General features: G+C 36.9%; 1 protein-coding gene across 1 annotated transcript in view; it reads left to right on the top strand.

The window, feature by feature from the left end:
- The window catches only part of RPF2 (ribosome production factor 2 homolog (S. cerevisiae)), a 54,445-nt gene that overhangs the window by 24,043 nt on the left and 14,484 nt on the right, over positions 1-15,918 (top strand). The window contains exon 7 of the mRNA XM_006879038.1: positions 2,389-2,488. Coding sequence (XP_006879100.1) covers positions 2,389-2,488 — 100 coding nt within the window. The remainder of the gene's footprint in view (positions 1-2,388; positions 2,489-15,918) is intronic.

Raw genomic sequence — 15,918 nt, 5'->3', positions numbered from 1 at the left:
TGTGTGTGTGTACCGTCAAATTGGAGTTGACTGGTACAGGAGGAGATTGCCCCTCCTTCTCCAGCAGAGCATCTGGTGGATTTGAACTGTGTACCTCTGGGATTGCAGTGCAGCTTCTTGCACCTAGCCAACCAGAGCACCCCTATTTTCACTATTTGAACATCAACTTATTAATCCTACCTTGGGGACTTGCTGCTGATGCTTTGAATGAGAGTCTGATGTGGAAAACAAGTAAATGATCTCAGAAAGACTCTGCTGACAGTAATCCTTGGTTACAGATGGGCTCAGCGTCCCTTAAAACTCTGCTTCTACCATCATCTAGTCCTTCAAATATATTATCTCATATTTTCTGTAGCTTCTGTGAAAAATACTGCTTTCCATGTGATGTCTAGTTGGTATTTTAGTTTAGCGTTTATTTTAAATTTGTATTTTCTGTCATACAGTGGAAAGATACACTGGTGCAAATAATTCAAGCAAACTATGTTTATTAACTTTTAGTATACTGATTATTAAGGTTTTTAATTTTAAAAAATTGTGATTTGGGGTTTCCTTTTTTAGTTGTTTTCTGTCAAATTTATTTCTTTGCAAAGATTGGTGTTTATAAGTATTATACATATTTTGATAATTTTAATTTGGCAATGCAAGGTAGTAACATAAAACATCTGAAGCATAAAAATGTGTAGTTTTAAGCAAAGGTATACGGTTCAAATCCACTAGATGCTCTGCCGGGAAAAGGAGGGATAATCTCCTCCTGTACTAGTCAGATCTGATTTGACACTACACACACACAAAATAATAAATTTTTTTTTAAAAAAAGTGTAGTTTCTTCAGGTGTCTGTTTGCCATTCAAATATCTTCCTGTGTGAAAAGTCTTTCCATGTGTTTTGCCCATTTTGTAATTGGGTTATCAGCCTTTGCCTTAGGAAGGTCCAGATGTATTCTGTAAACTTTTATTATGAGACTCTTGTATGAGATGGTATAGATGGTATTACCAGTCACGTTTTCTTTTCACCCTGTTGGAAAAAGTTTTTGATGCACACATGGATTTAATCTTTAGAAGGTCTCATTCATTAGTTTTATCCTCTTCAGATTGTACATTTCTGACTGCATTTGGCAGTCTCTTTATACTGTAGACAAGAGCTTCTAAGCTTGATCCCAGTTTGTCTTTTATGAAACTTTATGGTTTGGGGCTTGATTCCCAGGTCTCTGATTGACCTTGAGTTGATTTTTGTGTATGGTGTGAAAGTGGATCCTGTTTCAGGTTTCTGCAGGAAGAAGTCCAGTTTTGCCAGCACCATTTGTTGAAAAGGTGGTCATTTTCCCATTTGATAGGTTTTATTTCCTTGTCAAATATCAGTTGACCATGCATAGCTGGATCTATTTCTGGGTTCTCAATTCTGTCCCATTGGTCTGTGTCATTGTACCAGTACCATGCTGTTTGTAGTACGTTTTGAAGTCAGAGTGCTATTCCTTCCACCTCATTGCCCACTGGCAAGAAGAGAGATGCACATCAAAACCACAGTGAAGTTTATTCGGGTAGCAGTGGCAAAGTTTAACAAGGTAGCAGGTAATAAATGTTGAATAGGATGTGGTGAGAAAGGAACTTTTACATATTGTTGGTGGGATTATAAATTGGTACAACGGTTCTGGAAGGCAGTTTGGCGCTTCCTCAAAAACCTGAGCTTAGAAATTCCATATGACCCAGCTATTCCACTATTTGGAATGTACCCTGAGAAAACGAGAGCTGAGGCACAAATGGAGACTTGTACACCAGTGTTCATAGCAGTATTTACTATGGTAAGAACATGGAAACAGCCCAGATGTGCAACCACAAATGAATGGATTGAGAAATCACGGTACATTCACATGGTGAAATACTATGCAGCATGCAGGAGCAATGATTTTTGTGAATTGTTACCTAACTTGGGAGGGCCTGGAGAGCATTATGCTGAGTGAACTAATTCAGTCCCACAAGGACAAACATTGTATAAAACCATTATTGTATAATGAGTGTAAGAATCCAAGGGATGGAGGGAGGGTGGAAGCAGAGGGGTGAAAGGTGTGCGTGGTGGCGGGGGGAATGAATCATGGAATTACACAATTTGATGGGTGGTTGGGGTGAGGGAAATTGGAAGAATCTGTTCTGGAAAACAATTTATTCAAATTTTGTAAATAAATTGCTAAAACACCAGAATAAAAATCTGTTAAGTTTTTAAAAATCTCAATTCTTGTTTTTAAAGTTAAAATCAGTATCCTCAGACATGGTTGGAGGACAGTTTAGAAAAAGTGAAAATTAATTACTATATTAATTACTGACTTTTAAAATTGGTATATGATTAAACAGTTTAGAATTTGATAATTACATAATTACATTTTTTTACTTCCTAGAACAGCAAATGTCCTGAGGGAACAAAACCTATGTTAATATTTGCTGGTGATGATTTTGATGTAACTGAAGACTATAGAAGACTAAAAAGTCTTCTTATTGGTAAGTATTTTAGTAGTCACTATCTGTAGGGTACCTCACGCAGATAATATGAGGCCATTTCATTTTTGGTGTACATTGCCTTTTAAGAAAATTTAAATAGTAAGGTTTTTTGCTTTTTAAAACTGTAAAATGTATGTATTAAGAATTTCTCATTTCAGAGAAATAGTCCAGGGATGCTCATCATGTTGTTCAGTTGTCACTGTTACATATTCACAAGTTACTGCATTGTTTTCAATAGATGCTCAGTGTCTCCTAAGCACTAAGTCTTCTTTCCTACCTTCTTTTTTTCTCCTGGTCACTACTGATAAACTTTGATCTCTATATACTTGCCTATTATAGATATTTCACATACATGAGGGCATGTAATTGTCCATTTATGAATGACTTATTCTACTAAGCATGCTTTCAAGGTCCACCCCATACAATAGCATGCATCACAGCTTCATTTCTGTTTATGGTTGAGTAGTATTCTGTTTTGTGTATCCACTTGTGTGTTAATGGACATTTAGATTTATTTCCACATTTTGTCTGTTGTGAAAAATGCTGCAGTGTTGGTGGCCAAGTACAGTATGATGTTTACATTGATGTACACATATCTGTGTTCCAGCTTAGTTTTAGTTCATTTGGAATAGAATCACCAGACCCTCTACTGATAATTCTGTATTTAATTTTCTGAAAAACTGCCCAACTTTGCCACTGTCACTCTACCGTTTTGCAAGCTCTGGTTACAAACGCCGCAGCTCTCTGGTGATTAGAATCCAACCCTGCCTCTGTGGGACAAAGATGGACAGTCTCTTCTTGTTTGATTTATAGGCTTGGAAACCCAAAGAGGGGTCACTTATGCGGTGGTTCTAACAGCAGTCAGTTTTGACACAGTGACTGTAACAGTGGGCTCAAGTATATCAGAGATGGTGAGAATGGCACAGGATAGGGCAAGGTTCAGATTCTGTTGTTGATAGGATCTCTATCGTAGTTAACTTGATGGCTCCTAACAACAGCAACCAGCAATGAATGGTAAGCTCCAGCTTCTTTTCATGATTATTTGTTTTGTTTTGATGATGGTGTGTGTTTTAAGTCCTAGTAATTATAGTGAATTTGATGTGCTAGCTCATTGTGGTTTTGATCTGCCTTTACCTAATGAACCCTAATGTCATAGAGCATTATTAACTGGCTGCTGAATGAAATGTTAGCAGCTCAAATCCACCAGCTGCTCCAATAGAAAGATGAGTTATCTCCTCTTGTGAAAAGTTGCAGCTTTGGAAACCCAAGGAAGTTTCATTCCCCTAAATTGGAATCAACTGGACGGTGTTAGGTTTCATTTTGTTTTAATGACTAATGATTTTGAGCACCTTGACAGAAAAGATAGCCCCTTTGGAATTGAGTTTCTGTCTTTACAGTTCACTCTTGTTCTCAGAGAAGCAATCCTTCTCACCTTGTCTCTGACAATCATGAAGTCTCAATTCTGATGTTCAGCAACTTTCTCAAGTATAAATTATTTTTTTCTTGAACTTTCTGAACACTAAGAGCTTATACCACACTTCTTGCTCTTAGTTTGAATTTTTATATGCTCTCTATTACATAATTTTTGAAAAGTTGGTGGAGTATAAATGAAGTTGTGTGAATACTCTTTACATTTGAGCCCAGCAAGAAAGATTTGCTTTCATTTCTCCTTAGTAGCATTATAAATAGTCTTTATTGCTGGGGTTTCAGTCAGAACATCTCATTTCTTTTAGCAATAATGACTTTTTTTTTAAAGCCTTAGAGTAGTTCTTCTCTGTCAAGGATTTGATGCATTTGTTCGGATTTACAGATAGCAAAATTCATAGACATTAAATAGGAGCAAGTGCAACAGGAGAAGGCCAAGTCCAGCCTTTACTAATTTCACAAAGAAGAACTGTCCTCATCAACATCCAATAAAAAAAACTGATCCCCATAAGGTCAAACATGGTCCCCCACGCTACTGCTCCTATTTCTAATCGCTGGGTCTGATAGTCATTGCAAGTTGACTCATAGCCTTGATTTTACTAACAGTTGTGAGGTTTAATAAGGAAATAGGTCAAGTGGTGGCAGAAGGAAGCAGGCAAAGGACCTGACACAGAGAAAGTCCAGGTTCAATCCAGCAATCCCAAGGCAGATTAACAACAAAATAGAATGCCATAATTAGCTTAGACAGCTTCTCAGTCAGCAAGTAAAAGTCAAGATTCAGTCCAGCAAAATAAATGCAAGAAGCGTCTAGTTTCTTCAGTTCTCCAGCAAGCTTTGTCTTAGAACAGTCACAAGTTACCTCTTCTTTCAGTCATCCAACAACCTGAACCTTTAACTATGGCACTGACTTCAGGGCTACATCAGGCTATGCCTCACCTCAAACTCCTTACAGTCAAGTTAGTGCCCTCTCTCTTACATTGACCTTTTAACTGTTGATAATATTGATGTTGAAGACTGATCAACATGTGTTCACAGTTTAGGCAGTTGGAGACCACACCATCAGGGAAGTAAGGTGGTGACTGGAGTTTCAAAGATTTGTTTTATATTATTTCCTCCTAGTCATGTCGTCAGGTCTAAAGCAATGAACAGAAAAGTAAAAAAACCTTAACACTACATATCCAGAGAGCCTGAACAGAAACCCAGAGACTACAAAGCCTGAAATTTACTGACTCTGCTATCCCGTCTTGCCTCTTGAAAACATAGATCCTTTTAGAGTCTTTTTGTCTGCAGGTTCTTAACTTTGTTCTTAATGTACTAACACATGAAGTAAACAAACATATCTATGGAACATTAATGGCATTGTGTTAAGGCATTTGGCCGCTAACTAACAGATCAGCAGCTCAAACTCACCAGCCTATGTGTGGAAGAAAGATGAGCACTTTGCTTCCCTGTAACCCAGAGTAGGAATCCCACAGGGTTTCTGTTCTATAGTTACAGTATGAATTGTAATTGATTTGACGGCAGCGAGACAATGATGTGTATGTGTTTGTGTATGTATTTAAATAAAAATTATGACTAAAAATTTACTTTTTTCAGTACCTTATCCCTAAGTTATCAATACTGGTTTTCTACTAAGATGTGTTTCTTGTGTCTTTGGCCTAGATTTCTTCACTGTCGTTCCCTCCACCCAGTCCTTTTGGTGTAATTGTCAGTGAGGCAAGTATTTCTAGTTTGTGGAAACAAAGAAAGGGATTCCTGAGTGGTGTAGATGGTCACAGACCTTGACTTTTAACCAGAGAATTGAGATTGATTTGATGGCAAAACCTAAAAATATACCCCAGATACAGGCTTTTGTTGTTTTGTTTTTAATTTTAATAATTTTAATGAACATTTACAGAGATTTTGGATTTCCGTTCATTCATTGTTGCACTTTTCTCCCTGCTTAGCCCCTCTGCCCCCAGTTTGCTCCTCTCTTTGAAAAAGTAAAAGAAAAATTCTTTCTTTGGTTTACAATCCCTCCGCATGCCTCCCACCACCCCAGGTACACTCCACTATGCACCCTTAATTCTGGACTCTTGTGATAACTATAATACCCTATCATATATTGCTTTTATTGAATGATTTTCAGAACCTTACTTCACCTTACTTTATCCCTCCACTAGATGGCAGAAGTGACCACATAATGCAGTAGTGAGGGTCAGGGAGTAAAGTCCCAAAGGAAGCTAACATAGAAAGAAAGAAGAATGGGATGAGATTGTAGAAGAACAACGAGAGAAGTTGAGTTTTCAGTGTAAATGTGAAGCAAGACTAGCGACTTTTACTCAGTTTTTGTTAGAGTTTAAAGGAAATCTGTAGAGGAAAAAGAAATTTATCAAGGAACTTCTTAGAAGTTCCTTTTTATAAAATTGACTAGTAAGAAAAGATGGGAGGGGTTTTGTTTTGGTTTTTTTTTTTTTTTTACATTTCTGAAAGTTTAAAAAAAAATTGACAAGCAAGAAAAGTAAGCTTTCTTAAATATTTTCTCAGAACGTGTTCGTTTGTGTCATTCTCAATTTTGTTTGCTATTTGATTTCTTAAATGCGGTTTGGATTTGTCATCATTCTTGGTGAATCTTGCTTTTCTTCTCAGAAAACCAGCAAATACTAATTTTAAAATGCACTTCATCTTTATGGTTATTTCTTGATGACTGTTCCTTATCTATAAACATCATAGCACGTCAAGCAGTGTTACTGTTAGGTCCACTACAACTCGTAGTAACCCGACGAACACGAGATCTATGATATGCTTGAAACCGTTGTTGTCGTCAGTGTGCTAGTCTGTCTTGTTGAGGTTTTCTGCTCTCACGTCCACTTTCCCAGCATGACTGGGTTTCGAAGGATTGTTTCCTTCTGAAAACATGTCCATAGTATGTGATTCTAAGGTTCCACAGAATGTAGTTCCTCCAAGTCAGACTTGTTCTCTTGTTCTTTTGGCTGTCTGTGAAATAGTTACTGCCCTTTCTACCATCACAAATTCAAAGACATTGATGATTCTCTCATCCTTATTCATTGTCTAACTTTCAGATGCATAGGATGCAATTAAAAATACCATGGCTTGGATCAGATGCACTTAGTCTTTAAATTGATATCTTGGCTCTCTTTAGGACTTCGGAGAGGTCCTTAACAACAGATTTTCTCAGTGCAACGCATTTTTTTTTTTTTAAATTTCTTGACTGTTGTTATCAAGTATATTGATTGTGGATCCAAGTAAAATGAAATGTTGACCCAAGTAAAATGAAATCTTGATAATTTCAATTTTTTTTCCACCTATCATGATGTTGCTTATTGGTCCAGTGATGAAGATTTTTGTTTTCTTTATGTTGAGATGTAATCCGTATTGATCCATGTCTGTAATCTTCTACCGTAAGTGTTCCAGATTTTCTTTTGTTTCTGCAATCAAGGTTGTGCTATCTACATAACACAGATTGCTGATGAATCAAGTCTCCCATAATCCTGATTCCACATTGTTCTTCACAATAGTCCAGGTTCTTGAATTTATTGCTCAGCATATAGATTGAGGCCAGATAGTTTTAAAAGGAATCCTCCCTTCAGCCCTGCAAAGTTAATATTATTTTTATTTTATGGATGAAGAAGCTGAGACCAGTTTTTTACTTGCTTGCCCAGGGTAAAGAACTAGTAAATGGAGGGATCAAGATCTTACCCTGTTCTTTTCTGCTGCCCATGCCTGGTTCTTTCTCTTAATCTGTTCTGAGGAGGAAGGTAGTAATCTGATATATCCCTCACAACTACTGTCAATCTTTATATGGAGTTGTTTGTTGCTATTGATTGACTTCGACTCGTGGTGACCTTATGTTTTACAGAAGAAAGCATTGTCTGGCTGGGTGCCTTCTTCATGCTGGGCATCTTTGAACTTGTTAGGTTGCTTTTGTGACAGTCTATCTCACTGAGAGTGTCCTTTGTCTTTTTCAGCTTCCTTCTCCTTTAACAAGCCCATTGTCTTTTTCTAGTACTTGTTTTTCTCTGATGAGGTATCCACAGTAAGTGTGTTGCAGTCTCACCGTCTTGACTGCTAAAGGATATTTTGGTTATATTTTTCTAAAACTAATTGGTTCATTCTTTTGGCCTTCCCCTGTATATTGAAGGTTCTTTGTTTTTGTTTTTTACCAACATGCTATTGGGCAGCATCACAAATTGCTATCTTCTTTTTCCATTGTTCAGCTTTGTATGCATACAAGATGATCATGGCTTGAGTCAAGAGCAGCTTACTTCTTAAGGTTACAGGTTTACTTTTTAAAACTTAAAGAGGTCTTTGTTGCATATTTGACCCATATAAAGTACTCTGTGATTTCTTAATTGCTGTGTCCATAGATAATGGATTTTTTAATTCAAGTAGAATGACATCATTGGCCGATTCCATTGTTTCTCCATTTATCATAATAATTATTAATAATTTTAAGGAAGTAGTTCAAGTAAAATATATTTTGGTTTCCATTAAATTTAGAAGCCTTTGTTTCTCTAAGATGGATTGAGGCTTGTTGATTTGATTACAACAGGAAGCCCTAACATCAAACAAGTGCAACATTTTGATTTAAGTAAATTGTCATCATTGTTGAGTTGAAACCAAGTCATCACTGACTCTGGTGGGTTTCCGAAGCTGGAAATGGCCTATCTTTCTCTCACAGAATGCCTATTGGATTAGAACCCCCAGGGAGATGTGGCCTTTAGCAGGGCATTTTCTATGGTCTATACCACCAGAGCTCCCTTTCCTTAAAGTAGGGCTTCTTAAAACCTGCTGTCTGTGCTTAGGCTCTAGAGAGGGTTCATGAGCTCCTGAAATTTTGTGTGCATTTTGCTGAAGGGATCCATAGAGGCAACAGATTGTTATGTCAGAAAGTTTAAGATACTACTTTAAATGTTTTAAGTGGTTCCCCACCCCCCCAGCAACACCTGCCTCCTGTTTTGGGTTTTGTGTTTTTTTTTTAAATTTTATTTTATTAATTTTAATGAACATTTACAGAGATTTTGGATTTCCATTCATTCATTGTTGCACTTTTTTCCCTGCCCCCCCCAAAGTTTGCTTCTCTCTTTAAAAAGTGAAAGAAAAATTCTTCCATTGCTATACAATCCCCCCCCCCCGGCAACCCCCACACCACCTCAAGTACACTCCACTATGCAACCTTAATTCTGGACTCTTGTGATCACCATAATACCCTATGATATATCGCTTTTAAACTGTTCTCTCCATCTGTTTCAATGCAGTATACATAATTTATCCAGTTTTTCTCAGTCTTACTATCTGCTTGGATGTCGGTTATGGTCTCTTTAGCGTGTATTCCCAGTAGTGGAATTCCTGGGTCAAATGGTATTTCTCTTTGCAACTTTTTGAGAAAACGCCACACCACTTTCCATAGTGGTTGCACCATTTTACACTCCCACCAACAGTGAGTAAAGGTTCCATTTTCTCCAGAACCTCCCCAGCATTTGTTGCTTGCTGTTCTGTTAAATTTTGCTGTTCTGACTGGGGTGAGATGATATCTCATATAGTTGTTTTGATTTGCATCTCTCTTAGAGCTAGGGATTTTGAACATTTCTTCATGTGCTTGTTGGCCGTCTGAATGTCTTCTTTGGTGAAGTGTCTGTTCATATCCTGTGCCCATTTTTCAATTGGATTTTTTACCTTTATCTTGATGTGATGCTCAAGTATTTTATAAATTCTAGATATGAGTCCTTTATCTGATATGTCATTACCAAATACTTTTTCCCAGTCTGTAGCTTCCCTTTTTACCCTGTTGGAGAAGGTTTTGGATATGCATAGGGATTTTATTTTACCTTCTCGTGGTTGTAGATGTTTTGGGTTATTTTTAAGAAAAGAATAGGTAAGTAAGAGTTTATAAACTTGAGCAGATGTAAAAGGAACACATTTTCCAAAGTATCAGTGGGTTAAAAGTGAATTAAAGTTTCTCTTGCTTCTGAATGTGGAAATTATCGAACAATATCATTGATATCACATGCAAGCAAAATACTGCTGAAGATCATTCAACAAAGGCTGAAACAGTACATAGACAAGAGAACTGCCAGAAGTTCAACCAGGATTTAGAAGAGGCCGTGGCACCAGGGATGCCATTGCTGATGTCAGATGGATTCTGGATGAAAGTAAGGAATACCAGAAGAATGCTTAATTGTGCTTTATTGACTATGCAAAGGCATTTGACTGTGTGGATCATGACAAATTGTGGGTGACATTGAGAAGAATGGGATTCCCAGAGCACTTGATTGTGCTCATGAGGAACCTATACCTGGAACAGGAGGCTGTAGTGTGAATGGAGCAGGGGAACACTGCATGGTTTGGAATTGGGAAGGGAGTGCATCAGGATTGTATTCTCTCTCCATACCTGTTCAATCTAAGACTAAGAATAAGAATGACAGAAAAAGAATTGATGCCTTTGGGCTCTGGTGTTGGAGAAGAGCACTGAACATCCCATGGACAACCAAGAGAATGAATAGACACGTCTTGGAGAGTGTGCAGCCAGAGTGCTTTTTATTATTATTATTTTACTTTTATTATTTTTTGTGTGTACCGTCAAATAAGATCTAATCGGTACAGGAGGAGATTGACCCTCCTTCTCCAGCAGAGCATCTGGTGGATTTGAACCGCGTACCTCTGGGATTGCAGTGCAGCTTCTTACCATTAGGCCACCAGAGCTCCCCCAGAGTGTTCTTTTGAGGCAAGAATGATGAGGCTTCACCTTCCATACTTTGGACATGTTGCTAGGAGCTGCTGTTCCTTGGAGAAGGACATGATGCTGGGAAGGGTGGAGGGTCAGTGAAGGAGAGGAAGACCCTTAACCATGTGTATTGATGCAGTGACTGCTGCTGTTATGGGCTCTTCTGGGTCTAGAAGTGTGAGAATGGCACAAGATAGAACAAGGTTCAGATCTTTTGTTCATAGGGTCACTTTGAGTCATACTTGATTGACTTCATGGAACCTAACAACAACAGCAGATATTCCTAGAGAGCTTTGGTGGCTTTAGTGGTAAGAAGTTGGCATTCCAATCCAAAGGTCTATGGTTCATATCTCATCAGTTGCACCATGGGAGAAAGATGGATAATCTTCTCTGAAAACACACTATAGGGTCAGCCATGATTTGGTTCCAACTCAACAATATGTAAGAACATAAAAACGATATTCTCATTCAGTATTCCAAATCTCAAATTTTTCCTAGGGATTTGTTTTTACTCTGAAAACCAGCAGGAGGGTCAACTATGGGTCAGTTTCAACTCACTGGTGTATAACAACAAGAACAACAACAGAACCCTCAGAAAAGGACATCATTGAACTGTTAGAGAGTAACTCTTGACATCAGTCACTTGGGGCACACACTGTGTTTAAAAGAAGCAAACTCAATACATTGGTGTGAATAGTAATTGATCAACTGAAGTTTTACTGACTTAAGTACTTTCCTCAATTTTACATGTTCACATTTCCTAGAAATTTATTTGTGGCTTTTTGGCCTTATAATAGTAAAGCCAACAGCATACAAGTGGAATCCGCTGGTCGGTTGTGTTGCTCTGTTGCTCACAACTGGGTTGATCAACACCCCAGTCAACCTCCTGGGCCCTTTTCTATTATGTTTACACGTGGACATAGGCATGCTTAACACGTTGCTACATATGACAGCAAATGTGTTTCTAAGCACAGTCGTCAATTTAAAAAGTGTGCGGCAAGATGTTAATGTCTTTTCTTTGCTTGGAAATGATCCATTAAAAGATTTCCCAAACAGGGCCTTTCTTTCTGTGACTACAACTGATTATTATCATCAAGAGGAGGGGCCTTCTTTTCTCTGTATACCCTGTTTTAATATTTGCTCTTATTACTTATGTTATAATCCAGATTCAAACTAAACCTGCTCATAAGCAATTCTGACTCATAGTGACACTTCATTTCAGTCTCTGAGCTTGTAAATCATTACAAGAAGAGACTGCCAATCTTGCACGGATCTTGCATGGATCCAAACCTCTAATATATTCTGCCACCAACGTATATTAATCATTGTGGAAGCATCACCAATTCTTCTGTATGATAATATTTCTCTTTATATTGGCCATCATTCTTAATACATTTTAGAACAGGAATTTTCTAAATTCCTTTTTTTTAAAAAATTTAGCAGAGTGTTATGATTTTTGTCAGTGTTTTGATTTTAGACATTTTGACTTCTGTTTTTGATACATCAGAGTCCTCATTACCTTCCTGGCTCCCAGTCCAGCTATTTGCCAAAGAGCCCTAGATCTTTTCTGTTTCAAGTAAGAAATTAGAAACTATAGTTTGGATATGAAAAATAGTATGCTTATTATTTCTGTTCTTGTTTCTAGGCTATATCCACCGAAAGAGGTTTATATGGGGACTTACATTGAGGACAGTAGAGTCTTTATCTAGTCTTCATTGACTTGACATGTGCCCCTTTTTTTCTGTGATAAAAATACAGATTCTCAATGATTCCAGCATTATTTTGTTTATATGATGCTATACTGTACATGTAACAATCTTAGAATAAAATATTAACATATCTAATTATATATATGCTTTGATTGCAGCTAAAGGATTTTAATTTGTAATTCTTTTCGTGTGTATCATATTAACAATATACTCTCAAATTACTGTGTTTCAAAGTCACTTGATGTTGTTTTCTGTAAAAACAAGGTGCAACTAAGATACAAAGTCTTTTCATCATCCCTAAAATCTTCCCTGTGCCCCTTGGCAGTCAACCCTTTCTTTCTCTATATTTTAGACAAACACTTAATCCGCTTTTTCTCACTGTAAAAGAGTTTACATTTTTTAGAAGTTGTGATAATTGGAATCATACAGTATATGCTTTTGAATCTGTCTTCTTGTATCCAGTCTAATTATTTTACAATTCATCTGTGTTAGTGCATGTATCAATAGTTAATTCCATTTCATCACCATGCAGTATTCTTTAACAGATCATATTTACAATTTGCTTGTCTGTGCGTCTGTTGATGGACATTCCAGGTTTTGACTGTTTTAAAGCTTTTATGAAGATTTACTTATTTCTGTACAAGTCTTCGGTTTTTTTCTTTTAGATGAATACATAAGAATGGGATGATTGGATAAATTGAATAGCAAAAGCTTAGCCTTTTAGGAAAACCACCAGATTGTTTTCCAGAGTATGAGCAGTGTATGAGAGTTTCATTTGATTCATATCCTTGTTCTCCAACTCAAATTTAGTGCTTTTGAATCGATATCAATCTTCAGTTGAATTTCTGAGGCTGCAAACAGGAGGAGACTGCACATCTCTTTCCCATGGAGGAGCTTATGGATTAAAACTGCGGACTCTTCTGTTTGCATACAGTTCTTAAGCCACAGTGGCAACAGAGCTAGTACCTAGTATACCATTCTGTTTCACTGTAGCCATTATAATAGGTGGATAGGGAACTTTGGTATCTTGGTCCATAAGGAGCTGTGCTGATAAGCCAAACTTGTGTGCCCCTCTGGAGTTCAGTGGGTTTCTTGGAGGCCCACTGGTTGGCTCAAACGTGACAGCACTGAGTGAATGGATATGCGTAGTACTGTCATGAAGTTTTAGTTTGCATCTTCCGATGGTGAGTGCAGTTGAACATCTTTTCCTGTGTTCCTTAATCATTAATATATCTTTTGTGAAGATTGAAATCTTGGTTTTGGATTTTTTTTTAAAAATTTGTTTATCTGAGAAAACTTTTTTCACCATTATAAATTACCAATTGTTTTATCATGATTTGTTGGAAAGACATTTTTCCTCCTCGTTGACTTGGAACAACACCTTTTTTCAAAATGAGCTTTCAGAGTGAATAATGACACCAGTGAGGAATGTACTTCTTAGTACAATCAACCACATGAACTCAAAAAGAAAACACTTGACACTTAAAACTAAATTAAGGCAGGAAAGAAGGATGACTAGAAAGGAAGAACCTGGGAGGAAGTGGGAAAAGGGCTGTTACATTGAGGGAACTGCACCAATAAAACAGAATGTATACAAATTGCTGAACAGAAAACTAATCTGGTCTGTAAACTTTCACCCGAAGTATAATGAAACATTAAAAAAAAAGTTTTGTCTAAAGCAGAAATGTAAAATGATACAAAAAAATTGAGAGTCACTGTCTTAATTTTTCAGTGTTTCTGTTTCTGAATTTCTTATTCTTTTCCCTAACCTAACCTGTTGTTGTGTTGAGATGTAACATGTTGGCACCACAGGTTAGTTTAGAATAACAAAAGAGATGTAGATCAATGGAACAGGGTAGGAAGTTGTCAGTAATTTCATTTTACTTGTATCTACAATCAGTAACACTGTTGATAGCAGCAGCCAAGAAATTAAAAGTGTTGCATTGGGGAAATCTGTCAAGGACCTCTCCAAAGTTCTAAAGAGCAAGATTGTCAGTTTAAAGACTAAGTTAAGCCTGACCCAAGCTTTGGTATTTACAGTTGCTTCCTACCATCTGAAAGTTAGACAGTAAATAAGAAAGACCAAATAATTTATGCCTTTTAATTACAGTATTTGCATAGAGTATTATCCCATGGACTGTCAAAAGAATAAATTTATTTTCAAGGATGTGCAATCAGAGACAAAAATGCTGAAATTTCATTTTATTTATAGGCATATTTCCAGGAGGAACCAACCAGTCCTTAAAAAACATCATGCTAGGTCAGAGAAAGTGGAATATACTCAGTGAGAAAGATTGCCTTGGTGACTATCACAATGGATTTGAGTATGACAGAAATGATGGTGGTGTAGGTTAGGGTAAAGTTGAGATCCATTGTTCATAGGGTCACTATGAGTCATAGTTTACTGGGTGGCATCTAATAACAATAATATGTTATTACTGTAGCTTTATAATAAGAATTCAAATTAGGTAAATCTTACATCGTCCTTAAATTTCCAATCCTCTGCATTTCTATGCAGATTTTAAATTAGCTTGTTTCTATCAATAAAGCCTACCAGATATAGATATATTTATAGATATAGATGATATAGAGAGATATATAGATATAGATGATATATATTTACCTGGCAGAGGAGATACCATGATCACAAAGGTGGTTTTCCCTGGGTGAGGCTTATCCATTGCTCTCTGGATGTGCCAACCCCTGCAGTTTTCCCAAATGTGAGAAATTTGACTTCATAATTTATAGTAGTAGAGGAATGAGTTTGTATTTTTCCCATTAGGGGAACAAAAACCCTACTATAATTTGAATTTTGATTGCATTCAATTTGTGGATCAAGTTGCATAAAATGAAACTCAGATTTTTTTTTCTTCCATTTGACAGGCTTTAACCCTGTTCTTTTATGTATCTAATGATGGTGGTTACTCGCAGACATCAGGTTCATAGTTTATTCTCCTGTTACTCATTAATCATCTTTTGATTTGACTCCCAGTGTTTCTTACATTCCACTTCAATTACAATTTAATTATTTGTAAGTAAATAATTATTGTCATTATGTGCCGTTGAGGACCTGCGACTCAACAGCCCTAAACCCTCCTCTATCCTGTACCAATCTCACAGTCTCCGACACACCTACCCCCAGTACCCCAGTCACTAGTTATTTAATTAAATATTTATTTAATTCTTTACTGGTAATTACTATTTCATTACAAGATTAACATAAATCTTTCTGACATGTAATATCCATCAAGTAAAGAGTTCATTCTTTATTTAGTTCCAACTTACTTTTTTGGTCTTATACTCAGATAAACCATTTTCTATTCCTGAATATATTATAAACTTTACCTTAATGTGCTTACTTACATCTCTTTGTCTGACTTTTCCTAAAATGCTTACTCTTCCTAAAGAGATTCTGTCAAAACCCTTCAAGTGTACAGGCACCACTCCCATCTAGCTGTCTCAGCTAGAAATGATGTCTCTCTCCTTAGAAAGTTCAGAATCCTTTATAACACATTCTTCTTAATTAGCTGCCTTAAGTAACAGTTCGAGTTGTATCTCTTAAGAATGCGTGG

This window comes from Elephantulus edwardii, unplaced genomic scaffold (assembly GCF_000299155.1).
Source record: "Elephantulus edwardii isolate Elephantulus edwardi_28Jun2011 unplaced genomic scaffold, EleEdw1.0 scaffold00002, whole genome shotgun sequence".
NCBI lineage: Eukaryota > Metazoa > Chordata > Mammalia > Macroscelidea > Macroscelididae > Elephantulus > Elephantulus edwardii.
The sequence above is the reverse complement of the archived record's forward strand: the minus strand, read 5'-3'. Positions and strand labels throughout refer to the sequence as shown.